This window comes from Coffea eugenioides, chromosome 3, assembly GCF_003713205.1.
Source record: "Coffea eugenioides isolate CCC68of chromosome 3, Ceug_1.0, whole genome shotgun sequence".
NCBI classification, from domain to species: Eukaryota; Viridiplantae; Streptophyta; class Magnoliopsida; order Gentianales; family Rubiaceae; genus Coffea; species Coffea eugenioides.
In genome coordinates, this window is record NC_040037.1 from 41747838 (window position 1) to 41774984 (window position 27147).

The window sequence follows — 27147 nt, forward strand, 5'->3', positions numbered from 1 at the left end:
CTCCCCACACCTCGACAGTTCCACACCAGAGTTCTCATTGAGGGGTGGGAGCCCCATTAAGGGAGGGCTCCACCACCTCAGACAGCATCACCACATTCTCAACCCCTTCAATCAGCCTGGCTTTCTTCTTACACTCAGCCTTCCTCAAGTTCCTTTCCAGCTCACCCGCACCTGCTCCCTTTCTTCTCTTCCCTATTTCCGTGCCATTCTGTGCAATTTCAATCTTAGTCAGAGGCTTCCTCTTTTCTACCTCCTGCACCAGTCTCTTCCATGTCTTACTGATCCTATACTTCCCCGTGCTGGTTTTGTTGAACTTGTTATCTCATCGTAACAAGAGTGTAAATTATCGCATTCAATATAAATATCCATTTCATTGCTTAACTAGAAAAATTTTAGTACATCTTTAATATTTTCTTTTGCTTCTTTTACCCGCAAAGGTGCAAACGTTCATTTATAGCTAAATGACTCTTTAGGGGCAAAAAGTCTTTATTTTTTGACTAGATGCCAAAATATGTCTACCGTAATATTGATTGTCCATAAGTTGGAAAAAGCTGATTATTCTGAATAATCTCAAGAAGCATAGAATGGTTGTAGATCATCTATCTATGATCATGTCAATATACCAAAAAATCATACACGTTCTAACACATCCGAAGTTTGATGATGAAATTACTCTACCATATGGAGTAAAGACCAGCGTACATCAAAATAATCTTAGTGAGAGAAATTCAGGGAACAAAAAAAATCAAACAAAGTTTTTTTTTTTTTTTTTTAAGAATTCAGACAAAGTTATTCAATCAAGACTGCCATTTTGACAGCCTTGTGCTGGATTTTTCACAGATATTGCAAGTTTCAATGCTAAGAAAAATTGACAAAACAAATTTGCCAAAATCCAGTTCTCCAAGAATGCCAACTTTGGACGAGCCGTTCTCTATATCGAACCCATGTTATGTTAGAGCGCTTTACATGAAATGTAACAAAAATGAAAGACATAGTTAAACAAAGTTTCAACTTATCTCTATTATTGTTCTAAAGAATGACACAAGTAGTTTCAATAGTCGATTTGACAATTAAGTTTTACCTGTGTAGATATATACATTTCTAAAGGTACTTTAAGCTTTTATATCAAACAATTATTTTGTTGTTAATGAAAATAACATCCTATTATATCCTCAAAAGTATTGCAACTAATTCAAAATAGACGAGTAACCATGTCTTCATCTAAATTAATTCAGAATATAATACTACATGGAGAGAATCCTAGTTTTGAGGGATTTCATTTTTTTTTTTTTTTGCAATGTCAAATATTAGTTTAGTATCTAAGTACAAGTGGAGTGTTCATTGACAAGATAAATTAAGGGTAGCTGTTGCAAACTATTTTTAAAACATTTTTCTTATATAATAATGCTACCCAATCAGAAAAAAACTTTTGCACACATGTGTGTGTATATATAGTACTGAATGAAACGGAAGATATAACGCCTTGGGTCCATTGGTGTGACCCATTAACTTTTTGAGTTAAAACTATGCATTCAAAATGATTAATCCAAATTTATTAGTAATTGGATGGGGCGAAACTTATAATTCATTTAGCTCTTTTTCCGATTTCCAATGTGCGACATCTCACTCAATCCTCCCCTTTGAAACTTTACGTTCTTGCAAAATTTGATCATAACTATCCACTCAGTCATATGTGGATTCTAGAGAATTCCGATAAGAGACCGTACAAGAATTGGTTTGATACCTTTTATAACGCTCCGAGTCTACTAGATTGGCCGAATAATTTTTTGAACTGAAACTGTGTATTCAAAATAATTAATTCAAAATTATTAATAATTCAACGGATCAAAACTTATATTTCATTTCTTTGTTCTTCCGATCTCCGATGTGGATTATCTCAGTACATTTACACTTGCATGAACACAAAAAACACGTTCCGGATAAGATTTTGGGATAAGATGGCTGAATGAAAGGATAGTTGGTGGTTGCCGTGCCCAGTCGAGAAGGGGGACGGAAGGGTGCGTGGTGGACGCTGAGACTCACCAATAGGAAATTAAATTTTTCAAGAAGGGGGAGGTAGAAGGGTGCGCGGTGGACGCTGAGACTCACCAACAGAAAATTAAATTGATGCGCGGAGGGACGCGATTACGCTCCAACAGAAAATTAATGCATCAGAGAAGGAAATTAATTGCTGGTTTTTTTACTTTTAACCTTATTGTAGACACCAAATTTTTGTCAATTTTTAATATTTTCCCAGGATTTTTCTATTTAATAAGTTATTTATTTTCTTGTATTTTAATGTGCATTTTCTCATTTTTGCAGGTTTGCTTTACGAAAAGAGAAAAAAAAAACAAAACAAAACAACAAAAATCAAAAAAAATCAAAAAAAAATCAAAAAATCATTTTGATCATTTTGTTTCACCAAATTAACTATTAACCCATTTCACACTCAATGACCATGGACTTGTCTTTTCATTAATTGAGAAATCATCATTTTGGAAGATTCAGCACACAAGCTCCATTTTGGCTACAAGACATCTCTCGGCTCTCTCCAGGACAGAAGAAGGAAGAAAGGAAAAAATTTTCCCTCCCTCTCTCGGCTAGCTCTTAACAGACGAGAACAAAAACCAAACAAAAGAAAAAAAAAAACTACTTCCTCAATCTCCTCTCTCGGCTCTCACGGACAGAGGACAAGAAGAAAAAAAAAGACTCCACCCTTTTGGCTCAATTTGCTCTCTCGGCTCTCTCCCTCATCAGACAAGAGGAACAAAAAAAAAAGGGGGGGCTCCCTCTACACATTTTCTTCCACAAAATCCAAACACATTTGCACACAACAAGGCAGCAATCGGTTGGATTGGAGCTTGGCAATTTCATCAAAAATCTTGGCAAAGGGACCAAACTCTTCATTGAGGTATTTATCTCCCTTTTTTCCAGCTTTTCTTTTTTTAATTAACTAGATTGAATGTATGTGTGGTTACTTTTTTTATTGCTTATTTTTGCTGGTTTTTGTTGGTGTTGTATGGATGAAATTTTGGGATGGGTCATGAACAAAATTAGGGAAAAAAGAAACGGTGCTGTGAATGCATGCCAAATGTTTGAAAAAATGTTTGAATGAAAAAATGAATCAAAGGAGTGAATTTGGTGTGTATGTTTTGCTTAAATGGATGACCATTAGCTAGCAAAGATCTGAAAATGCTTGGTTATCCAAAATTTTGGGAGTTTTTGAGCCTTCAAAGCATTAGAATAATTTTCTTCATTTTTTGGGCTGTTTTGACTTAATGCTTTATTTTGTTGTTGTTTATTTGTCAAACTAAGATTATAGTTATAATGTAGAAGTTATCAGGAGGGTTTTGGCATAATTTTTATGATTTTTGGTGAAGATGTGAAGGTTTTAAAAAATAAAAAAACTGAACTGATTTCTTGGCATTTTGACCACTTTCGACTCATTTTTTGTAAAAATTAACTCCGAAAATGGAATTTACGCGAAAAATCGAGTGAGGGGATGTATTTTGAGAAAATTTGGTGACCGGAGAGGTCACCGGCGGTGGCGGTCGGCGGCGGCGGCGCCACCGGCAGCCGCCATGGCCACCAGCTGCGAGGAGCTTCAGCTCGCCGGGGAAGAAGCAGAGAAGAAGGTGAGGAAGAAGAAAGAAAAGAAAAGAAAGAAAAGAAGAGAAAGAAAAAAAAGGGAATTGGGCTAATGTTTATTTTTGTGATGGGCCAAGAGTTAGTTTTGATTGGGTTTGGGGAATGGACTTTTGTTTTGTTTCTTTTGGATTTCGGTTGGGCTAGAAGATCAGAGCCCATGCCTTTATTTTGGTTGGATCTGAGTGATAGAAGACGGGCTGGCCTTGTGTTTTGGCTTGGACTTTCGGTTGGGCTTAAGTAGTGTCCGGCCCAAGGAAATAAAATGATGGCCTGGTGGCCCATTTCTTAAGAATATCAGAAACCGTTTTTGCACTTTAGCCCCTGATCTTTGGAGTAGTTTCGTTGCCGCCCAAAACATTTTAAATTCCTTTCAACTCGGTCCTTATAGTAATTGCACTTTGGTCCCTGAATTTTATCTTTCATTTAATTTTGACCCCTAAACTTTGGAAAATATAATTTTTGTCCCCAAAAGTTTCTTCAATTTTTGCAATTCAGTCCCTAGTGAATTTTGATTCTTTTTATTGTGATTGCTTCTTTTCTTTAATAGCTAATTATGTTACTTTTGAATATATTTAACTTGCAATTTTTAAATGTTCTTAAATTTCTTTGCGTTTGACATGTTAATGTGGATTTAGTATTTTAACATTATTATTATTTTCAATTAAAGTGGTGCCATGATTCTTTTGTTCATTGTGCGTATAATTAGAACAATTTGACTCCATTTAGTCACCACTTCAAACGGGAGGTACTCCTATTTTATTATTTCAATGTCAATTACGTGCTCTTATGTGCTCCTATGTGTTCCTATGTGTTTATATATCTTTATATGCTTTATTTATTTTGATTTAAATATTCATTCAAATTTTCTTATATATGTTTTAGTTAGTTTTCATCATGATTCGAGAGGTATTTAAATACCTAAAAATGTAATATATAGGATAATTAGATTTGTTTTATTATATTTTTCCCTTCTTGATTGTAGTTAGGCGCTCCCCGATGTAATAGATAGGTTGCGTGTTTATGTGGCTTATGTGTTATGTGTTTTATCCGCTTTTCTTAGGATTTTGGCATCTAGATATTATGTTTACGTGTTATGTGCTACGTGCTCTTATGTGTTTATTTGTTTTAATTTATGTTTTATTTGTTTCACTATGAATTGTTAATGCATGACGTCACCACACTAGTCCAACGCTAGTTGTGGTTTCTCCCTCCGCTTACTTGCTAGTCCAACACTAGTAAGGACTTTTAGAAATGGGCTAGTCCAACGCTAGACCCTTTAGGTCATCTTGCGCTAGATTCATCTTTGTATGCTATTCACTACATTTTCATGCATATTTTCATTTTTAGGATTTTTTCTCATTTATATGATATTCCCTATTATATTTTCGCGATGGGAAAATAAAAAGAAGGTTTATAAAAGATGTGATTTTATTTTAAAACAAGTAAAAAATGGACCTAGAATGGGACTTTGAGAAATGCGACAATTTGGGTCCAAAATTTAGTCTAAAAGGGTTTTTAAGAAAAAAAAAGAAGAGTCGCCACTTGATATTGAGTTTGGGTGTACCAAGTCACCCCAAAAATACTTTTGATAAGAATAAAATAAAACCCTTTTTCGACAACTCCAGGTCTTTGAAAACAAGAGAAAATGGATTCGGGAGTCACGATTGAAGAAAGGGAAGGCAAAAGTTCGATTAAATCAAACCTAAGGCATCCTTTCAACCTAGTCTAAGCTAGTTGCGAGGTTTAGTCAAAATTTTCCTAATCTAACCCTTAATTTATCACATTTGGATGTTTTCTACATGAATGCAAAAATAAAATATCGAAAGGGACAAAATGTTCATTCAAGGGTTTAATTGATCCAATCACATTTATTGCGAAGGCCAAAATGAATCCTTGAAGGTGTCACGAGGATGCAAATGATGAAAAAGAAAATAAAATAAAAATAAATTAAATTAAATTATATACATATATATAAGTGATCAAAGAAAAAGGGAATGCAACATAAAGGGTATGGGAGGCAAAAACTCGTGACATAATTTTCTTATACAGGGATTAATGGGGTATTTAAACTAAAAAGTTATAATCACCCATTTTCCATGTTTGAAAAATAATTATCCTAACATGAACAATCAAATGAACTAACTTAAATGAGATGCAATTCTAAATGGCATGATTAGCACCTATAGCGGGTAGGGGATAATATAATAGGGAATATCATATAAATGAGAAAAAATCCTAAAAATGAAAATATGCATGAAAATGTAGTGAATAGCATACAAAGATGAATCTAGCGCAAGATGACCTAAAGGGTCTAGCGTTGGACTAGCCCATTTCTAAAAGTCCTTACTAGTGTTGGACTAGCAAGTAAGCGGAGGGAGAAACCACAACTAGCGTTGGACTAGTGTGGTGACGTCATGCATTAACAATTCATAGTGAAACAAATAAAACATAAATTAAAACAAATAAACACATAAGAGCACGTAGCACATAACACGTAAACATAATATCTAGATGCCAAAATCCTAAGAAAAGCGGATAAAACACATAACACATAAGCCACATAAACACGCAACCTATCTATTACATCGGGGAGCGCCTAACTACAATCAAGAAGGGAAAAATATAATAAAACAAATCTAATTATCCTATATATTACATTTTTAGGTATTTAAATACCTCTCGAATCATGATGAAAACTAACTAAAACATATATAAGAAAATTTGAATGAATATTTAAATCAAAATAAATAAAGCATATAAAGATATATAAACACATAGGAACACATAGGAGCACATAAGAGCACGTAATTGACATTGAAATAATAAAATAGGAGTACCTCCCGTTTGAAGTGGTGACTAAATGGAGTCAAATTGTTCTAATTATACGCACAATGAACAAAAGAATCATGGCACCACTTTAATTGAAAATAATAATAATGTTAAAATACTAAATCCACATTAACATGTCAAACGCAAAGAAATTTAAGAACATTTAAAAATTGCAAGTTAAATATATTCAAAAGTAACATAATTAGCTATTAAAGAAAAGAAGCAATCACAATAAAAAGAATCAAAATTCACTAGGGACTGAATTGCAAAAATTGAAGAAACTTTTGGGGACAAAAATTATATTTTCCAAAGTTTAGGGGTCAAAATTAAATGAAAGATAAAATTCAGGGACCAAAGTGCAATTACTATAAGGACCGAGTTGAAAGGAATTTAAAATGTTTTGGGCGGCAACGAAACTACTCCAAAGATCAGGGGCTAAAGTGCAAAAACGGTTTCTGATATTCTTAAGAAATGGGCCACCAGGCCATCATTTTATTTCCTTGGGCCGGACACTACTTAAGCCCAACCGAAAGTCCAAGCCAAAACACAAGGCCAGCCCGTCTTCTATCACTCAGATCCAACCAAAATAAAGGCATGGGCTCTGATCTTCTAGCCCAACCGAAATCCAAAAGAAACAAAACAAAAGTCCATTCCCCAAACCCAATCAAAACTAACTCTTGGCCCATCACAAAAATAAACATTAGCCCAATTCCCTTTTTTTTCTTTCTCTTCTTTTCTTTCTTTTCTTTTCTTTCTTCTTCCTCACCTTCTTCTCTGCTTCTTCCCCGGCGAGCTGAAGCTCCTCGCAGCTGGTGGCCATGGCGGCTGCCGGTGGCGCCGCCGCCGCCGACCGCCACCGCCGGTGACCTCTCCGGTCACCAAATTTTCTCAAAATACATCCCCTCACTCGATTTTTCGCGTAAATTCCATTTTCGGAGTTAATTTTTACAAAAAATGAGTCGAAAGTGGTCAAAATGCCAAGAAATCAGTTCAGTTTTTTTATTTTTTAAAACCTTCACATCTTCACCAAAAATCATAAAAATTATGCCAAAACCCTCCTGATAACTTCTACATTATAACTATAATCTTAGTTTGACAAATAAACAACAACAAAATAAAGCATTAAGTCAAAACAGCCCAAAAAATGAAGAAAATTATTCTAATGCTTTGAAGGCTCAAAAACTCCCAAAATTTTGGATAACCAAGCATTTTCAGATCTTTGCTAGCTAATGGTCATCCATTTAAGCAAAACATACACACCAAATTCACTCCTTTGATTCATTTTTTCATTCAAACATTTTTTCAAACATTTGGCATGCATTCACAGCACCGTTTCTTTTTTCCCTAATTTTGTTCATGACCCATCCCAAAATTTCATCCATACAACACCAACAAAAACCAGCAAAAATAAGCAATAAAAAAAGTAACCACACATACATTCAATCTAGTTAATTAAAAAAAGAAAAGCTGGAAAAAAGGGAGATAAATACCTCAATGAAGAGTTTGGTCCCTTTGCCAAGATTTTTGATGAAATTGCCAAGCTCCAATCCAACCGATTGCTGCCTTGTTGTGTGCAAATGTGTTTGGATTTTGTGGAAGAAAATGTGTAGAGGGAGCCCCCCCTTTTTTTTTTGTTCCTCTTGTCTGATGAGGGAGAGAGCCGAGAGAGCAAATTGAGCCAAAAGGGTGGAGTCTTTTTTTTTCTTCTTGTCCTCTGTCCGTGAGAGCCGAGAGAGGAGATTGAGGAAGTAGTTTTTTTTTTTCTTTTGTTTGGTTTTTGTTCTCGTCTGTTAAGAGCTAGCCGAGAGAGGGAGGGAAAATTTTTTCCTTTCTTCCTTCTTCTGTCCTGGAGAGAGCCGAGAGATGTCTTGTAGCCAAAATGGAGCTTGTGTGCTGAATCTTCCAAAATGATGATTTCTCAATTAATGAAAAGACAAGTCCATGGTCATTGAGTGTGAAATGGGTTAATAGTTAATTTGGTGAAACAAAATGATCAAAATGATTTTTTGATTTTTTTTTGATTTTTTTTGATTTTTGTTGTTTTGTTTTGTTTTTTTTTTCTCTTTTCGTAAAGCAAACCTGCAAAAATGAGAAAATGCACATTAAAATACAAGAAAATAAATAACTTATTAAATAGAAAAATCCTGGGAAAATATTAAAAATTGACAAAAATTTGGTGTCTACAACTTGCCCCTCTTTGTCTAGAGTTTCAAAGAAACTCAAGACAAAGACGTAGACACCAAATTGCTTATCTGTCTCTTGTAGCTGCACTTGAACTAAAATAAACAAACCAACACTTGGCTGAAATTATTGGACAAAATGATGCAATAACATTGCAGAAAATGTGACCGGACCCATGTAGAGTTGCCTACGTATCCCACCATGGGAATCAGGTCAAACGTAGTTCGAATGCAAGTAAACCACAATGAAACAAGTGCATTGACCAACTGTGGTCTTTGCAAAGTCGAAAAAGTCTGAGCTCTCAGAACTTCTAAACATGAAACACCAAATGAATGAGAAAGCACAACAATTATTGGTCAAAACAGTCAAGAAAAGTAACTTGTCATAATTAGAAAAAGATGCGCGGAGGGACCCGATTACGCTCCAAGAAGGGGGATAGAAGGGTGCGCGGCGGACGCTGAGACTCACCAACAAAATTTAAATTGTCGAGAAGGGGGACGGAAGGGTGCGCGGTGGACGCTGAGACTCACCAATAGAAAATTAAATTTTTCAAGAAGGGGGAGGTAGAAGGGTGCGCGGTGGACGCTGAGACTCACCAACAGAAAATTAAATTGATGCGCGGAGGGACGCGATTACGCTCCAACAGAAAATTAAATTGTCAAGAATGAGAGGTAGAAGGGTGCGCGGTGAACGCTGAGATTCACCAACAGAAAAATTAAATTGATCAAGAATGGGAGGTAGAAGGGTGCGCGGTGGACGCTGAGACTCACCAACAGGAAATTAAATTGATGCGCGGAGGGACGCGATTACGCTCCAACAGGAATTTAAATTTATCAAGAATGGGAGGTAGAAGGGTGCGCGGTGGACGCTGAGACTCACCAGCAGAAAATTAAATTGATCAAGAATGGGAGGTAGAAGGGTGCGCGGTGGACGCTGAGACTCACCAACAGGAAATTAAATTGATGCGCGGAGGGACGCAATTACGCTCCAACAGGAATTTAAATTTGATCTTCTTAATTGAGTTTTATTTGATTTTTTTTTTTTTAAATAACAGATTGGTGGGATTGACCCGAGCCCAATGAAATACTGAAAGAAATGAAAATGCAAGTCCTATACTATCTAACTGAAAGGCTATTTGTCAAGAATGGGAGGTAGAAGGGTGCGCGGTGGACGCTGAGACTCACCAACAGAAAATTAAATTGATGCGCGGAGGGACGCGATTACGCTCCAACAGAAAATTAAATTGTCAAGAATGAGATGTAGAAGGGTGCGCGGTGAACGCTGAGATTCACCAACAGAAAAATTAAATTGATCAAGAATGGGAGGTAGAAGGGTGCGCGGTGAACGCTGAGACTCACCAACAGGAAATTAAATTGATGCGCGGAGGGACGCAATTACGCTCCAACAGGAATTTAAATTTATCAAGAATGGGAGGTAGAAGGGTGCGCGGTGGACGCTGAGACTCACTAGCAGAAAATTAAATTGATCAAGAATGGGAGGTAGAAGGGTGCGCGGTGGACGCTGAGACTCACCAACAGGAAATTAAATTGATGCGCGGAGGGACGCAATTACGCTCCAACAGGAATTTAAATTTGATCTTCTTAATTGAGTTTTATTTGATTTTTTTTTTTTTTTTTTTTTAAAAAAATAACAGATTGGTGGGATTGACCCGAGCCCAATGAAATACTGAAAGAAATGAAAATGCAAGTCCTATACTATCTAACTGAAAGGCTTAAATGCACGTTGCTCAAGTTGGTGGATTTGCAATCTCTTTTTTTTCTCTTTTTTTTTTTTAAAAAATTTTTTTTTTTAGAAGAAATGAAAGAAACACACTTTTTTTTTTTTTTTTGAAAAAGTCCAAAGTTACGAATTTTAAAACTAGAAGAATACCAATGACAATTCTCCCTTCAAGAGATTCGAGAGGTACATACATATGTCACTATCCTCTCGATTTTAAAAGGCTCTTTTTCTTTTTTTCACTTTTTTTTTTCTTTCACAAAATCGATTTAGAATGCATTACCAAAATTGGAGCTCACTCCTTTTGCTATTTGCTCCAGCGTAAATCATGTTTAACAAAAACCACATTTTTCATGCTTTCGAAAAGACAAAAAAAAAAAGTGATCACATAATGCCACCACCCATGTGATCCCTTGTGATTCCTTTGGCCTTGAGAACCATGTAAGCATGATCTTTTGATGTCAAAACTGCTCCCCAAGAGTTGTGCTGCAACTTGTGTTGAATCTTCTCAGTTTTTTAGCATCAGTCAGTCATACTTCCCTTTGTATCACAAATCAACTCTTTCTAATGACCAGATTTGAAGGAATGTCCGTTTCAAGTTTCAACACTCTGCTCTTCGTTCATGATTCTCTTGTGCTCCAAAACCTTACATTGATGACCTTAGCATTTCGGATTTTTCCTAAGGTCACCCCCATTTTCTTTTCCTTTTTCTATTTCTTCTTCTTTTTTTTCTTTTTTTCATTTTTTCATTTTTTTTCTTTTTGAAAAAAACACCCATTCGGGTTTTCACTCAATGAACAAATTTTGTCAACAACCTTTATCAACTCAAGAATATGTTTTAAGAAATAATGGCATCAGTGCGACAATCCTTCCCATGCAAAATTGGTGAAGGTGTATTGACATCATTTGCCATTTGATTGAGTGATTTTTGTTAGAGATACTACTAAGGCGGAGGTCGGGACTTCATGATTTTTTATGATGGGGTCAGGTGGGGTGTGGAAGAAATGTGAAGGCTTGAGAGCAAAATCCTCAAAGAGGTTTCAAAAACCCTAAGATCATGTTCTATCAATATTTGCCCCAGTATGAGGGTATTAAAACTGAAAAAATTGCCCCAGTTTGGCTTTTGAATCTATTTTCCTTTTCATTTTCCTTCTCTTTTTTTTTATGACAAATAGGAGATAAAATTTGCCCTGGTGTGGGATTTGCAATCTTTAGGGGGCTATCAAAAAGAATTATTAAGTTATTTTGAAGGTTCAAAGGGAAAAATCAAGGGTAAGATATTCAAAGAGAAAAGAAGAAGGTTCGCCTTTAATCCACCCTAGATGGTATCTCAAAAAGAAAAATCATCTAATCAGATTAAAGAATTTCTTACACATGTCTGAATTGATTGGCAGAGGAAAAACCTGTCCATCCAGTTCTGTGAGAATGGGTGTTCCTCCGGATAGCACTCTTTGAACAATAAATGGCCCTTGTCAAGTTGGAGCAAACTTTTCTTTAACCTCCTCTTGAATCGGAAGAATTTACTTCAAAACCTTATCCCTCACTTCAAATAAGCGAGATTTGTCTTTCTTGTCATAACTAACGAACCATCCTTTGATGATAGCATTGTCCATGACAAACATTCAACTTCTTTTTCATCAATTAGAGACAGCAACTCATTGTGCTCCTTAATCCATTCGATTTCTTCTACCTGAGCCTTTGTCAAAATGTGCAAGGACGGAATCTCGGTTTTGGCATGTATTACCATTTCCATTACAGCATAAGAGGGCAAGGTGTTACCCCAACTTAGAAATGTAATCCCCAATGAAATGCTCCCAGAGTTCAATTGCAAAATTTGCAAAATCGAAGGGAAAACTCTCTTTTTCTTTTTCTTTTTTTCAATCCCTTTTTTTCTTTTTCTCTCTTTTTTCATTTTTTCCCTTTTTTTTCATTTTTTTCCTCCTTTTTTTTTTACTATTCTCTCTTTTTTTCTCATTCCCCCTTTCTTTTATTTTCTCTTTTCTTTTTCTTTTTTTTTTCTTTATTCCCCCTTTTCTTTTCTCTTCTCTTTTTTTTTTTCTTTTCCTTTCTTTATTCCCCATTTTTTCTTTTCTCTTCTCTTTTTTTTTTTCAAGTTGGCTGCTGAAGTATGTACTCCTTTTGAGCAAATAGCCGATCCTCCACTTTGCAATGTAGCATTATTGCTCCATTTTTATTTGTGATTAATCTCCAAATTTGCAAGTTTTGAATTGCACTTTTTCCTCGATCTCAACCATAAACACCTGCATAAGGGGAATTTTTCAAAGCACTTGAATTTTTCAATTTTTTACTTTTTTTGTTTATTTATTTTTTTGAGCAATGAAGTAACAATTAAGATTCATGCAAAGTATTGACTTATCAAGATTTTAAAAAATATATACTTGATCTTGGACATACCCTACAAATGTATTATAAAACTTTTGCCTCAATTTGAACCTATTTGACAAAATCTCACAGATATATTACAAAAAATGTTGCCCCAATTTGGGCCTATTATAGAATTTTAGTCGAATGGTTCTCAATTTAACCAGACAAAACCAGAAAACTGATTTTTTTTTTTCAAAATTTAGAAAACTAACATGCAATGTGAATAGAAACTACATTTTTCAAATGAAGAATTTAAATATCATATCCAAACTCATGTAGAAGATTCCATGATAAATCCCTCAAAAATAAGACCAAATTGAAAAAGATCTCTTCCTTATTTTGGGATTGGTGTTGAGGGAAAAGGACCACTTTTCTTATGAGCTCATCTTTTAGAACCAATCAAATGGATATTATTCAGGATTTTGAGATGGCTCAGGGTAATGGTATATCAGAATCTATTTTTTTTTTTGTCGCCCAAATTGTACCCAACACATTCAATATCACATCTTAGTGAAAGCAAATAGCTTATCACTCTTATTTTTTGAGAAAACTCAGTCAACATATAATCTCTATGGGCTTATAATGTATGGGTAGAAACGATAGCCAAACATATGGAAACAAGTTATGACCTTATGATCACGAGTGAATGGTAGGTTCCTTAGAGGCAAGATTTTCACTTCAAATTGTCATGAAAGATAAGTCAGCAATGGACTTTATGAGCTTGTAATGTGGCTTGACAACGATAGCTAAAAGAAATAAAATTTTCAAGAACAACGCACTTAAGATCGCATTTCTTCCCAAAAATTGCCACAGTTTTAGACTTAAAATCCGGAATCCCATTTTGACTCCCTTTTTCTTATCAATCCTCTTTCTTCTTCAACAATCACTAAGGGGAATGCAGCATTGGATGTCTTCGCATTTTTCTTTTTCTTTTTTTCTCTCATCATTTTTTTTCATTTTTTTTTCACATTTTTCATTTTTTTTTTTTTTTTTACCAATATTGATATCCCAAAGTCAATGATAAAATTGAAAACTCCCTAATTTGGAGTGTAGATGGCCCTTCTTTCTTTTCGATATTGAATACCAAAATATCAATAGTAGAGTCAGAATCCCCCAACTTGTAATTCTTTCTTCTTCTTCTTTTTTCACTCGTTTTCTTTATTTGATGTCCCTTTCAAAAATTTTGATCATCTTTGTCATTTTTTTTCAATTCTCAAATCTCCTTCCCCAGTGTGGGGGTGCGATCATAAGTGCTTTTGGAACGAACCACCAATTTAGGCTCAAACGAGGATGCAAAGGATGGATAGTGTGTAGATAGTAGAAACGATAGCCAAAGTATCATTCTTATTTCTCATGACAACCAAAGTAAAGAATAGCCCATTGGGAAAATCCACTTCCTTTTGACATTTGAAAATTTCATCAATGTAGGGTTGTGATCACCAAGCCTCTTATTTGAAACAAAATTGTGCTTGCGATGGTTCAAAAAGGAGACGGAATGATAAAAACTGTATGAATAGAGAAATGAAAGCCTAAAGCATCATCCCAAATTTCCAAAATAAATAAGAAGTAATGTACATTTTTGCTTTCACTCAGATGTGGATTGAATCTGATTAGACAACCAGGACATTTTCACGGTAACAAAATTGTCTCACTTTGAAGCTAGTCAACCAGTGCGACTGATCTTAGAGGTTCAATAGAAGTGTACAAAAAATGAAAAAGAAAAGTGTCTAGGTTGATCTTTTATGAGAAACTATCAAATTTGAATGACCCCTCTTTATTTTCGACTGCTCTCATTGAATAGTTTAGACCACAAATCTAGTGTATGCAAAGAATTTTGAGAATTGGACATACACTCATGAATTTCGAACAAGAGGTCAAAAGAAATTTCAATTTAGTCTTATTTCTTAGGATTCATCATGAAATCTCCCAATGAGAAAATAAAGAATGAGTATATACAAAACAATAGTTGTCTAAATAAAAACTTTATTATTCAAATGTTTGAAAATTTCTCAAATATAATACATGTGAGAAAATAAAAATCTCTAAAGAATACACTTTCAAATATATACACACTTTCTCTTTCTATCTTTTGAGACAAAATGTACTAGAAACAAAGAATCAAGAGATTTTTGAGATGCTTTACACTAGCATTTTCAAATGGATTTTTCATTCATTTTTTTCATTTTTTTTCACATTGTAGGATCTGCCCAAGAATCAAGTAACACTTGTAATTTTTCAAAATTTATTAGACCCAAAAATATTATCAGATATAGGAAAAATACTTTTACCTTGTTAAAACAACTTTTGTAAATGCAGGGGAGGGGGAAAAAATAAAAGCAAAATACCCAGAATTAGTAAGCAAAACTGCAAAATCGGTATGCATGTCTTATGGGTAAGCCCTTTTATGCCAAGGGTTGGCCTAATATGAAAAATGCAATCCTTAGGGATAGGCATCATACAATACCTGATGGATCCGATCGACTTATTGAAATTCGAATAAAAGACAATTTTGAAAATTTTGGTTAATTGGAGTGACAAGAGACAATTTGTTCTAACAAAAAGAGGACAAAGTTCGAATGGATTGATTGCTTTGATTGACACATAAAGTGATATTAAAAATCAATTTAGTGTGAAAAGCTTATTTTTTGAAAGAATTGAAATGTCTCGACTAGTTTATTCGGTGAACCATAGATCGAAACTTAAAAAAGAATAAATGACCAAATCGATCGAATGAAATTGATGATTAGTTCAAAAATTGATTAGATTATCCTAAAAGTAAATAAAACTGATCAAATGGATTGGATAAAATTGACGGCTTATTCAAAAATTGATTGTATTGTCCTAAAATGAATAAACAGATTAAATGAATTGACTGAAATTGATAATTTATCAAAAAATGAAATTAAAAATGAGCAAAATTGTATAGAGTGGATGGTCTATCCAAAAAATTGACTTAATCATCTTAGATGTAAAAATGGGGTGGGGTGAATGGAATTGATGGTTTATTTGAAAGTTGATTAAATTGTCAACCCATTGGTAGTTTCAAAAAATTCATTGCGATGCATCAGTCTATGAGCCTTCGGAAATCAATATTTGACCTTAACATACTTATCATCTCAACAATGAGAAATTTGTGAATTTCTTCAACTTAATGTCCTTTACGCAAGGGATTTTTACCAATTCTGATAAAATGGCCAAAAAGTGATTATTAAAGGCTCATATTCTAATGCGTAAAAACTGTTCCATCATTCTCAATGCCGTCACACAAAAGGGATCGAATCCTACCTTACCTTGTGCACTACCCCTTTGGATGGTACAGAAAATATAAACGTGCAAATCTCATTGGATTACATATCCGAGACAAAAGGTGACTTATTTCTACCGTGGGATTCCCTATGCGGCATTCCCTCTATGGTTAATGCATGATGACAATTTATTAAAGCATATTAAATATACAATGAAATAATTGAAATGTGACCTAAAAGTGCCCCCTTTAAATGCCGGGGTAAGCCTAAAATGATGTGCAGTACATATGCATATGCAATTGACTAAAATTTAAACATGCTTGATATAAGAGGCGGTCTTATCTTAAACGAATACCATGTTAGGACTCTTATTTCTAAAGTTTGTGTATGCAGAAAAAGGGGAAACAAGGAGAGGTTAGTTCAACAAGTAACATATAACACGTTGTGACAATAAATGATACAAGAGGTAGGTGGCAATAATTTCACTTGCATGACCACAATGAACACAATTCCGAATGACATTTAGGATGACAGGGTCGGTGGTCCACAAACCATGCGATGTACTGTTAGACAACATCGTACCTGGTTTGTCTTGTCATCTTCAATAAATTTAAGGGTAAAATATACTTTACTCCCACATGATTTAATAATTTTTCACATAATTTTTCTAAAGTTTTAAAAGCTATATACAATGCCTTTGTGATTTAAATTAAAGTGTCAAATTGACAGCAATGATCTTATGTAATGGAACCCAAAAAATATAGAAAATACCCTTATTTAAAAACTAAAATAGTTGAAGTGACTAAAATATATAAACGTAATATGTATGACATTTCAACCCTTTATAGTTTTGTATTTTATCACATAACTCCCTTATGATTTAGTACTTTACCATATAATCCCATTTTGATTTTTAAAATATATGCATAACCCCCTGTTGGTAATTAATAATTTTCAACTTTATAAAGGAGTATTTTTGACATTTTAGTTGATTCTATTATGGAATAAAAATTCTGCCATTTCGACATTCTTGTCCAAACTATAAAAGGGTTATATATTACTTTTCAGACCTCAAGGGGTTTATGTGGAAAAGTGCTAAACCACAAGAGGTAAAGTGTATTTTTACCCTAAATTTAATTATGTGGTCATATAACTTGGAACATTAGGACTATTTATTCTACGGTATTGTCAATTTAAACCAAGCCAATGAGTCTTTTGGTTAAACATGCTTCCTCCTTGAGATAAATTAGGGATGCATATTTTATGTCATTCTCTCCACTGTACAATTTTGAGCTTTGAAATTCCTCCAATTGATGGGTGGATTTCAAATCCAAATCCACTCAAATCCCTCATCCAAACAGATCCTAAGGAAATCTTCATCCCTTGTAGATGCGTTGCACTTTGCTATCTCATCAAACAAATTATGTTAAGACATGAATGATTCGGAATACATTTTGGCTGGATTTGGAAGGGTAAACTCTGTGTTTATTTTGTATTAAACAAAAGTTCTCATGGTTAATTATTTATTTGGAGCTAACAACGGCATGTTCCTCCCTTGTCAATAATACTGTCAAGAGCCAATAAATAGAACAAATAAAATGATAAATTTACCCTCTACTCACAACAATAAATAAAATTCAACAAAAAGAAGAAAAAGTTGCAAAAATAAAAATCGAGAGAGTTTAATAGAGAGAACATAAAGATAATTGAACAAAATAAATCTTTATCCCAAAGCCTAAACTTTAAAAATTGATAGATAAAAGAAAATATAAGAATGGAAATTGCAGAAAATAATCAAAAGGAAGTTCACGTACAAAAGAAATGGATTTCCGACTGAAAATCCATGTACAATATTTTATTCAACAGCTGGAGATAACATACTACACTAGAACCATGCTTCCATTTATTTATGCAACGGCTAGAACAATTTGCTAATTGTTCATTTAGATGCTAGCAGCATTTTAGCTTGGAGCTTTAGCATGATTCAGCAGTTACCAACACAGGTACCCTCATGCGTAGGTTGATCGACGATGCACAGACAGGAACCACAACAGCCCCATGGATTATATCTGCAGGGTTTCCCGAGGGGTGAACATTCCCCTTCCTGACCATCATGAACCCCAACGCCAAGCATTTTTATAATCTGTCCTCCAATTGGCAGCATTTTTCTGGATGCAGTTTTGACAGCATTGGTGGTTTCTGTAGCTTCCCCAGCTTCATCTTGCCCCAGCACTAGGGCTGTGCATCGAAATCGAATTCGGTAAATCGGAAGTTTGAAATCGGAATTTTTCGAAATTTTGACATAAATTTTCCCGACCGAATTCGATTTCGAAATGGGGAATTCCGATTTCGAATTCGATGCCGAATTGAATTCGGAATTCGGTGAATTCCGAATTCACCGAATTCAAACCTGCTCCTTTTTTTTCCTTGTTCAAAAACGGAAGAAACCTGTTCGAATTTAATGACTTCCCCAGGTGCAGTCCCCTTGGATTCCACAAGTCGGCTGTTTCTCTTATTCAAATTCAAGAGGAAAGGATAAAGGATGAAGCTGATAACATAACAATTATAGCCTATACAAACATCCTAGCAGAGTTTGAAATGCAGAAAGGAGGTGGAGGGCTTGGAGGAAGAGGAGGAGTAGACGGATTTAAGGGCGGCGGCAGCGGAGGAGGAGGAGGCGAAGGGGCGGCGAGAAGAGGAGGAAGGATTGGTCGAGAGTGGTGAGGCGCTCGCAGAGGCAGGAGGGGCAGAAACCAGTAAATTGTTCCTGAAGGTGGCGGTCACAGCTGAAGGAGGAACGCGGAGGCTGCGGCGGAGGAGGAGACGGAGATGCTGGGTCAGCAGCAGTGGGATTCATAACCGGTGGTGGTAGTGCGAAATGCCCCCCAGTCCAGTGCTGCTCATACTACTATTTGTCACTGCTTACATTCACATAAATTCGCTAGATCTAACTCTGGAATTTAAGAGAATGTTTTTGGTTAGGATTCCTGGGTCTCTGCGTGTATTTGTCCGTGTGAATGTGAATGTGGTGTTTCCCTTCTTTCTTTTCTTTTTTTTTTCTTTTGTACGTTTGTTTTTGTTAATTGTTGTTATATAATATATATTATTTATGTATTGTTAAAAAATATTATATTATATTATATATAACTATTATTATTCGAAATCGAAATCATAGTTCCGATTTCGAATTCCGATTTCGAATTCCCCAATTCGAATTCGGTAATTCCGATTTCAAAAATTATATTTTCGAATTCGACCCGATTTCGACTAATTCGAAATCGGAATTACCGAATTTCATTTCGAATTACCGAAATTCCGAATTCGAAATTCCGAATTCAATTCGAAATCGGTCGGTAAATCGGAATTTTTCGACTTTGCACACCCCTACCCAGCACCACCACCATGCCTGCAAAAGAAATTAAAAACAAAAATCTTAGTAGGAAATTAGCTAGAAATGGATGGTAATTGGGTTCTACTAGTAATTAATACTCTAATTGAATTTAAAGACAAACTAACAATTCAACTACTAGTAATGCATTAAATCTCCATGAACTTTCACCTTAGTTACATTTTACCCCCTAAACTTCTCTAATAGGCACTTTTCGTGCCACCCCTCCCCCCAAAAAAATTTTTGGACAAAAATGTCCTAGCAATAATTTTTTTAACTCTCTCATGATACTATTTCCTTCCTTCCATACTAGATGATACGAAGTAATTTGAATACTATGTGAGAGAGAAAGAGAGAGAGAGAGAGACTATTGTGATAGTTATGACTGTATGCAAATGATAAAACAAAATAAGTATAAGAGACTAACTAGATGCAAGGAGCACAAGAACAAGGACGAAAGAATGATTAAAAGCCATTTGGTGTGAGATCCTGAGTGCATAAACTTTTGCACACCTGCGTGTATATATATAGTGCTGAATGAAGCGGTAGACGTAACCCCTTGGGTCCACTGGTGTGACCCATAAACTTTTTGAGCTAAAATTATGCGTTCAAAATGATTAATCCAAATTTATTAGTAATTTGATGGGGTCGAACTTATATTTGATTTAGTTCTTCATTCTATTTTAAATGTCGAACATCTCATTGAATCCTTTTCCCATAGAAATTTTACGTTCTTGCAAAATTTGCTCATAACTATCCACTTAATCGTATGCAGATTTTAGAGAATCCCGCACAGAGATCACACGAAATTTGTTTTGATACCTCCAAATCTATTAGATTGGCCCAATAACTTTTTGAATTGAAACTATGTGTTAATTCAAAATTATTAATAATTCGGTGGACCGAAACTTATATTTCATTTCTTTCTTCTTCCGATATCCGACGTGGATTATCTCAGTAGATGGTCACTTGCATGGACACAAAAAACACGTTCCGGATAAGATTTTGGGATAAGATGGCTGAATGAAAGGGTAGTTGGTGGTCATAACTTCACTCGATGATTGGGGGTAGGCGGCAATAATTTCCGTTGCATGACCCCCAAGAACACAATTCCGAATGAGATATGGGATGAAAGGCTGGTGGTTCATAAACTTTGCGATGTACTCTTTGATAACATCGTACCTGATTTGTCTTGTCATCTTTAACAACTTTTAAGGATAAAATACACTTTATCTCTAGTGCCTGAAATTGCTGCTATTTCACACAAAAAAATTATTGAAAAAAAAAGACCTTTTCATTTACACGGCAATAGGCCCAAAAACCAGTCTCTCCAAAAAAAAAAAGGCACTTTATCCCATGTAGATCTGTTGCACTTTGCTATCTGATCAAACAAATTATGTTAAGACTTGAATGATTCGGAATACATTTTGGCTGGATTTGTAAGGGTAAACTTTGTGTTATTTTGTATTAAACAAAAGTTCTCATGGTTTAATTGGGTTAATTTCACATACCTCCCTTGAGTTTTGTACAATTGTAGAAAGCTCCCCTCAAGTTCTAAAAATTACACCTACCTCACCTATTTTCACTATTTAAGTAACATTTTAGGCGCAAAAGGTTATACTTTTTCTCAAAATTCCTATAATACCCTTGAGTTATAATTTACAACAAAAATGTAAAGGAAAAAAATGGTTCACAATCTCTATTTCATTTATCTTTACTTGCTATCACTAATACCTATCCATCAACATCCAAATCATCATTAAATAAACACTTAGCTTTGTTCTAATGTACCTTTTTTATCTAAAAATTTTTTATGTTGACCATTGTACCAACTATAAACACTACATCAGATACTCAAAAGTTTTCCTATAATCTCATATCAATATAATATTTTACTTAATACACAAAAATATTCATTAATATCCCTAAATTTTAATTCCATGGCTGCCACTTTTTAAATACAAAATAATCTAAACCATTACTACTAATATCAATATCCAATATACTCCATTGGCATAGAGTTTAAAATCAATCAAATTCTCTGTATAGGAATGACATCAATAATTATAAATCAACAATAGAAACACAATGTTGTTATAAATATATACCAAGAACATTTTGTTTTCATGGTAAGATATAAATATATACCAATGTAGTTATAAATATATACCAAGATATGTACATATTGGTGGTTTGGTGTATATAATGATTTTATTAGTGGCGACAGTACACATTTGGTTGATAATAATAAATAAATGATTTTAAAAGGAAAATGGATGTAGGAGAAAGAGGATAGATAGTTAAATGAGAAAAACTATAGTTTGAATTATTGATTGATAATAGATGAGAGAGCTTTAATATTTGATAGAGTTTTTCAATGAGTTGACAATTAATGAAGGGCATTGTTGTCTTTTTATTACATCAAGGGAGGTTTCTGTAATTATGTAAATTTCAAGGGAGCCGAGTGAAATTATTGAAAACCTCAGGGGAGGTTTCTAAAATTATCCCTTATTTATTTAGAGCTAACAATGGCATGTGCATCACTGGACTCTTCAAACTTTCTTTTGATCGAAGTAAAATAGTGTAGTCAAATATAAATTAAGTTATTAAAATGGGCTAAAGGGCCTTGTGGGTTAATTTTGGGGTTAATTACATTTGTCTCCGTTAAGGTTTGACCAAACTATGAATCAAATCTTGAGGTTTAACTAAATTACATTTGCCTCCCTTGCAAATAATACAATCAAGAGCCAATAAATAGAACAAATAAAATGACAAATTTACCCTCTACTGACAACAATAAATAAAATTCACAAAAAAAAAAAATCGATACCACAAAAATCACAAGCAAAACCATATCCCATCTTAGCCACGACTCATGAGCAATGCACAGAATCTCTTCTCCACTACCTCATAAACAGGGTTCATCATTCAAATCTCATGTCGAGAGGACAATCATTTGAACTAAAGATTTGGTTTTGGTAGTTAAATTGCAAGATCTATATTTTGATAGGTATTGCAATTCGTGTTTTTTATTTTTCTTTCTTTTTCCTACTTTTGATTGAATCTAAGGCTGACAATTTGTGAAGAAATAGTGTTTTAATAGAAGAAGAAGAAGAAGGAGGAGTATTTTTGATAAGCAGCTAGTGAGTGTGTGCCCATTTAAATCCACTCTACACGAACAACGAAGTATTGTGCAACTAACAATTTTGCAACTCTGTTGGTTTCAATCCCTGAGGAAGAGAAGAGTTAAAGACTCAAATGGGAATAAGCTCGTGAGCAGTTTAGGACATTCACTGACTTTTTCGTTTAATATCAAGCAGTCAACGTTTGTTAAGCTTTTGTGTATTCGAAGGGTTCTTCAGTAGTTTGGTCTCAGGGTTTAGTTTGTAGTTTGGCCATACCTCGGGGAGGTAAATATAATTAACCCTTAATTTTAATATCCATTGATGAAAGAAAAATAGTTTCATAAAAAACACGAAACTTATTAAAGCAGGCAAATGGTCTTTGTGGTTAATTTTATAACTTGGCAATCAGCTGAAGATCCGGTTACCAGATTGTCAATCTATTCGGCCCTATTTGTTAGACGGGAAAGTCATACAAGAAAATGTGTCGTTCTATAAGCGAAGTGAGATAATTGTACTCTCCAAGGGCCGTGTTCCGCATACCGTCTGTTTAGAAATTCAAGTAGCTTTCATCACATTGGATGATGACAAACTGGATTGTTTTCATATTTGTGCATGTATATTTAAAGTAGTATTAAAAAACTGTTGGCATTTTGGACCCACTCTACCGCTGTCTCCCCTCGCGTGCGCAAACATATATATATATATATATATATATATATATATATATGAGCTTTTTTTTTTTTTTGAGATATAAGAGTTTTTAACATGAAACGATATTTTCTTATCATAAATTAAACAAAGAGAATAATAAGAAAAACTGCTGATCTTATTGTGAGTCACCCACAAAAGTTTTTACTCCCAGAATGTTTAAGTGATATTTTTGAGTACTTTTCAAGAGCTCTTGAGATTAGGTTCCCCCCCCCCCCTCTCTCTCTTTAGATTCTTGTATCTTTAATTTTAATTAGTTAATAAAATAAAATTTATTTAAAAAATAAAAATGAAATGTGTTTTGGGAGATGTATAACTTTAGATCAGAGACATACGTGAGTACTCCATTTTGAACCCCCATTAAGCCATTATCAAAAAGTAGTAGTAAAGTATTACGAGTTGGAAAAAATATAGTTTTGGTCCCTGATGTTTAGCTACTTTGCAGTTTTAGTTTTTAAAATTTTGTTAAAAACAAATTTGATTCTCAATGTTTAGCATATGTGTAGTTTTAGTCCGTAAAATTTTAGCAATAGTAATTAAATCCGGTCCCCAATATTACAAATTGGAAGCATTATTTAGGACAATTGATGTATTTTTTCAAATATTGACGGAGTCAGTCATGACAATCACATGTTTGTTGAATTAAATTTCTTAAAAAAGAAGCAAACTAACTAGTAATCTTGAACAATAAGAGTAACTTACATGATAGAACGTTAGTAACTAATTATTAAAGAATATATATGAAAAACTAAGTATTATGATTTGTTGATTAAAGGTAATAGGATTAGAATATGAAAATGGATTCTAGATCGATGAATTGAATGCTTCGAAACCTTAGTTAATTAATTTGGACACAAGCAATTAGTCCTTATTATTGTTATTTAAAGTTAGCCACTATTTTGATTCTTTATTTTGAAATTTAATTTAATGGACACATGATTAGACATGACTACATTTTGTTAGTATTTGAGAAAAATTCTTCAAATGTTCTAAATCTGCTTTAAATTGGATACACTGGGTACCAGATTTGTTCTTATCAAAACTTTAAGGACTAAGACTATACATATACTAAACACTAACGACCAAATTTACTTTTGCTAAAATTTTAAAGACTAAAACTGTACAGATATTAAACATTAAGGACTAAAACTGCATTTTCCTCAAAACTCGACTTCAAGAACATAATATAAAAAGTATTCTGGTTTTACTTTTTTTTTGAAAAAAAAATAAGAAACTGTATAAAGCAGCGATAAACGAAATAGGAAGGCCATATGTTTCACGAAGGTGTCCTTCGAAAAAATGCAATTTTCGTTTTCAACTGTAGTTTTCATGTTGTATGTGGTACCATCAAGGTTTGTAAAATCGGGATCCCACGTCGAATCGATTTTAATTTCACAGAATCGGATTGTAGGATCGTAAAATCCCACAAAAAACTCTTAAATTTTAACAATCGTAAGATCCAGATCGCAATTTTAACAACCTTGGGTACCATGCTAGGCAGATAAACCAAAAAGTAAATGGACAAGTAGAGAATAAAACATCAAAGCCCCAGTGCCTCGTGTTTTTCGTCCCATCGCAATAATGACTTCATGAGTCTTTTCTACTCGCGAGGAGAAATTATCATGCTTATCGATCTTCACATGCTTCGCGAGGAGTAAAAGTCTTCCTGCCAAAGTAATTTTGCTCCAAAGGTCAACAAACGCAGTCCCTTTCAAATTGACTTGCCATTCCAAATCAAGTTTTAACATGTGATTAGATTCATACAAAAAATTTGTTAAAGTATAGAAAATAGTCGACCAAAACAATCGAGGTGATTGAGAACTAAAAAAGAGTATTTTATAAAATTCGCCAATTATAGATTTCTTTATAATTTTGAAAAGCAACTTTACCTTCTTTTTCTTAACCTCTTTTGACAAACTATTACTAAAATTTATTTGAAAAATATTATCCAAATCACACCTTTTGAGATAGTATTCCATTTTTGCTACTCATTCAGATCTTTTTTCATCAGTACTAAGAGTACGTGTACAAAATTTAAGCTTTTACCATTAATAAATTCCTTGTTTGTCATGGCAACTCAAAAAATAATATACGTACCTTCACAAATAATTTTTTCCTCCCCTACTTGAATTTCTTGGCCTTCTTGATTTATGGCTCAATTATTGACGGAATATTTTTCTCTAATCACTGCTTAACACAAATAATTTTGACAGGATTTTTTAGACCCCTGTCCAACTATGGTCAATTTTTCTTTAATTGTCAACAAATGATCCAGATAGTGGTCCAATTCTCTGATATTTGAGTATTCTATCACAAAATGGACAGGAACGACTCTAGGATCAATTTCGCTTGAATCAAGGGTTTTAATATTATTTGTTAGCACAAAAAATCATGTAGCAGAAGACATTACAATTTTTTAACGAAAAGCGAGAATGCTTACGATAGAAGGGATGGATTTGTCCAAATATATCAAGAGGGGGGAGGGGGGAGGGAGCGAAGTGCCTTTAAAAACAATCTAGGGGGGAAATTGTAACCGAATATATAGTTCATGAAGGCATTTTGCATTTCACCATTTTATCAGACAAAATACACGGACATATGCAAAAAAATTCTAAACTGCAAGGAGTTTTTAACTCAAAATTCATTACCATGAAAAGTCCATACACCAATGGATTTCCTACTGAAAATCCATTTATCATAATTTATTCAATAGCGCGCAGGAGATAACATATTTTACACTAGAACCACGCTTCCATTTATTTATGTTACAGCAAGAACAATTTGCTAATTGTTCCCTTAGATGCTAGCAGCATTTTAGCTTGGAGCTTTAGCTTGATTCAGCAGTAACCATGACACCTATCGGTAAGCTGCCGGATGCACATACAGCCAGGACAACAGCCCCATGGATTGCCTACGCAGGATCCCAAGACGGGTATACAGCTCGGTTCCTGACCATCATGAACTCCAACACCAAGCATTTTTATAATCTGTCCTCCAATTGGCAGCATTTTTCTGGATGCAGTTTTGACAGCATTGGTGGTTTCTGTAGCTTCCCCAGCTTCATCTTGCCCCAGCACCACCACGCCTGCAAAAGAAATTTTTTAAAAAAATCTTAGAAGGAAATTAGCTAGTAATGGATGGTAATTGAGTTCTACTAGTAATTAATACTCTAATTGAATTTAAAGACAAACTAACAATTCAATTGGGTTAAATGCATTAAATCTCCATGAACTTTCACTTATTTGCACTTTACCCCCTAAACTTCTCTAATAGGCACTTTCGTGCCACCCCTCCCCCCAAAAAATGTCCTTGCAATAATTTTTTTACTCTCTCATGATACTATTTCCTTCCTTTCATATTAGATGATACGAATAATTTGAATACTATATGAAATATACTTAGAGAGAGAGAGAGACTATTGTGTTAATTATGATTGTACGTAAATGATAAAATAATATCAGTATGAGAGACTAACTAGATGCAAGGAGCACAAGAACAAGGAAGAAAGACTGATTAAAAGCCATTTGCTGTGAGATTCTAAGTGCATAAACTTTTGCACATATATGTGTATGTATAGTGGTGAATGAAAGGATAGTTGTATCACCCCGGGTCCATTGGACTGTCCCAATAAGTTTTTGATTTAAAAATATAGGTTTAAAATGATTAAATCAAAATTATTAGTAATCCAACGTGCCAAAGCTCATATTTCATTTCAAATCAAAATTATAATAGTGGGATATCTCACTCCTCTAATTTTATAGAACTCCTAATAACTTTTTGAGTTGAAGTCTCGGTTCAAAATAGTTAACTCAAAATTATAAATAATTCAACAAATTGGAACTTATATTACTTTTCTTTCTTCTTTTGACTTCCGATGTGGGATATCTCAATAGAGGGCACC

At 34.2% G+C, this 27147-nt stretch overlaps 1 protein-coding gene across 4 annotated transcripts in view; it reads right to left on the minus strand.

The window, feature by feature from the left end:
* LOC113765092 overlaps positions 1-26775 on the minus strand; it is a 33619-nt gene extending 6844 nt beyond the window's left edge. The window contains exons 1-3 of one of the 4 annotated variants that reach the window (XM_027309147.1): positions 26722-26775; positions 26218-26331; positions 17783-18152 (exon numbers count right to left, since the gene is read on the minus strand). In XM_027309147.1, the coding sequence (XP_027164948.1) occupies positions 18010-18152; positions 26218-26331; positions 26722-26770 (306 nt within the window). In that variant the 5' untranslated portion in view covers positions 26771-26775 and the 3' untranslated portion in view covers positions 17783-18009. Of the gene's footprint in view, positions 1-1480; positions 1483-17782; positions 18256-19420; positions 19432-19840; positions 19913-26217; positions 26332-26721 lie in introns of those variants that run through there. The other 3 variants (XM_027309148.1, XR_003467699.1, XM_027309149.1) reach the window with 3 other exon arrangements.
* Between the last annotated feature and the right edge of the window lie 372 nt (positions 26776-27147).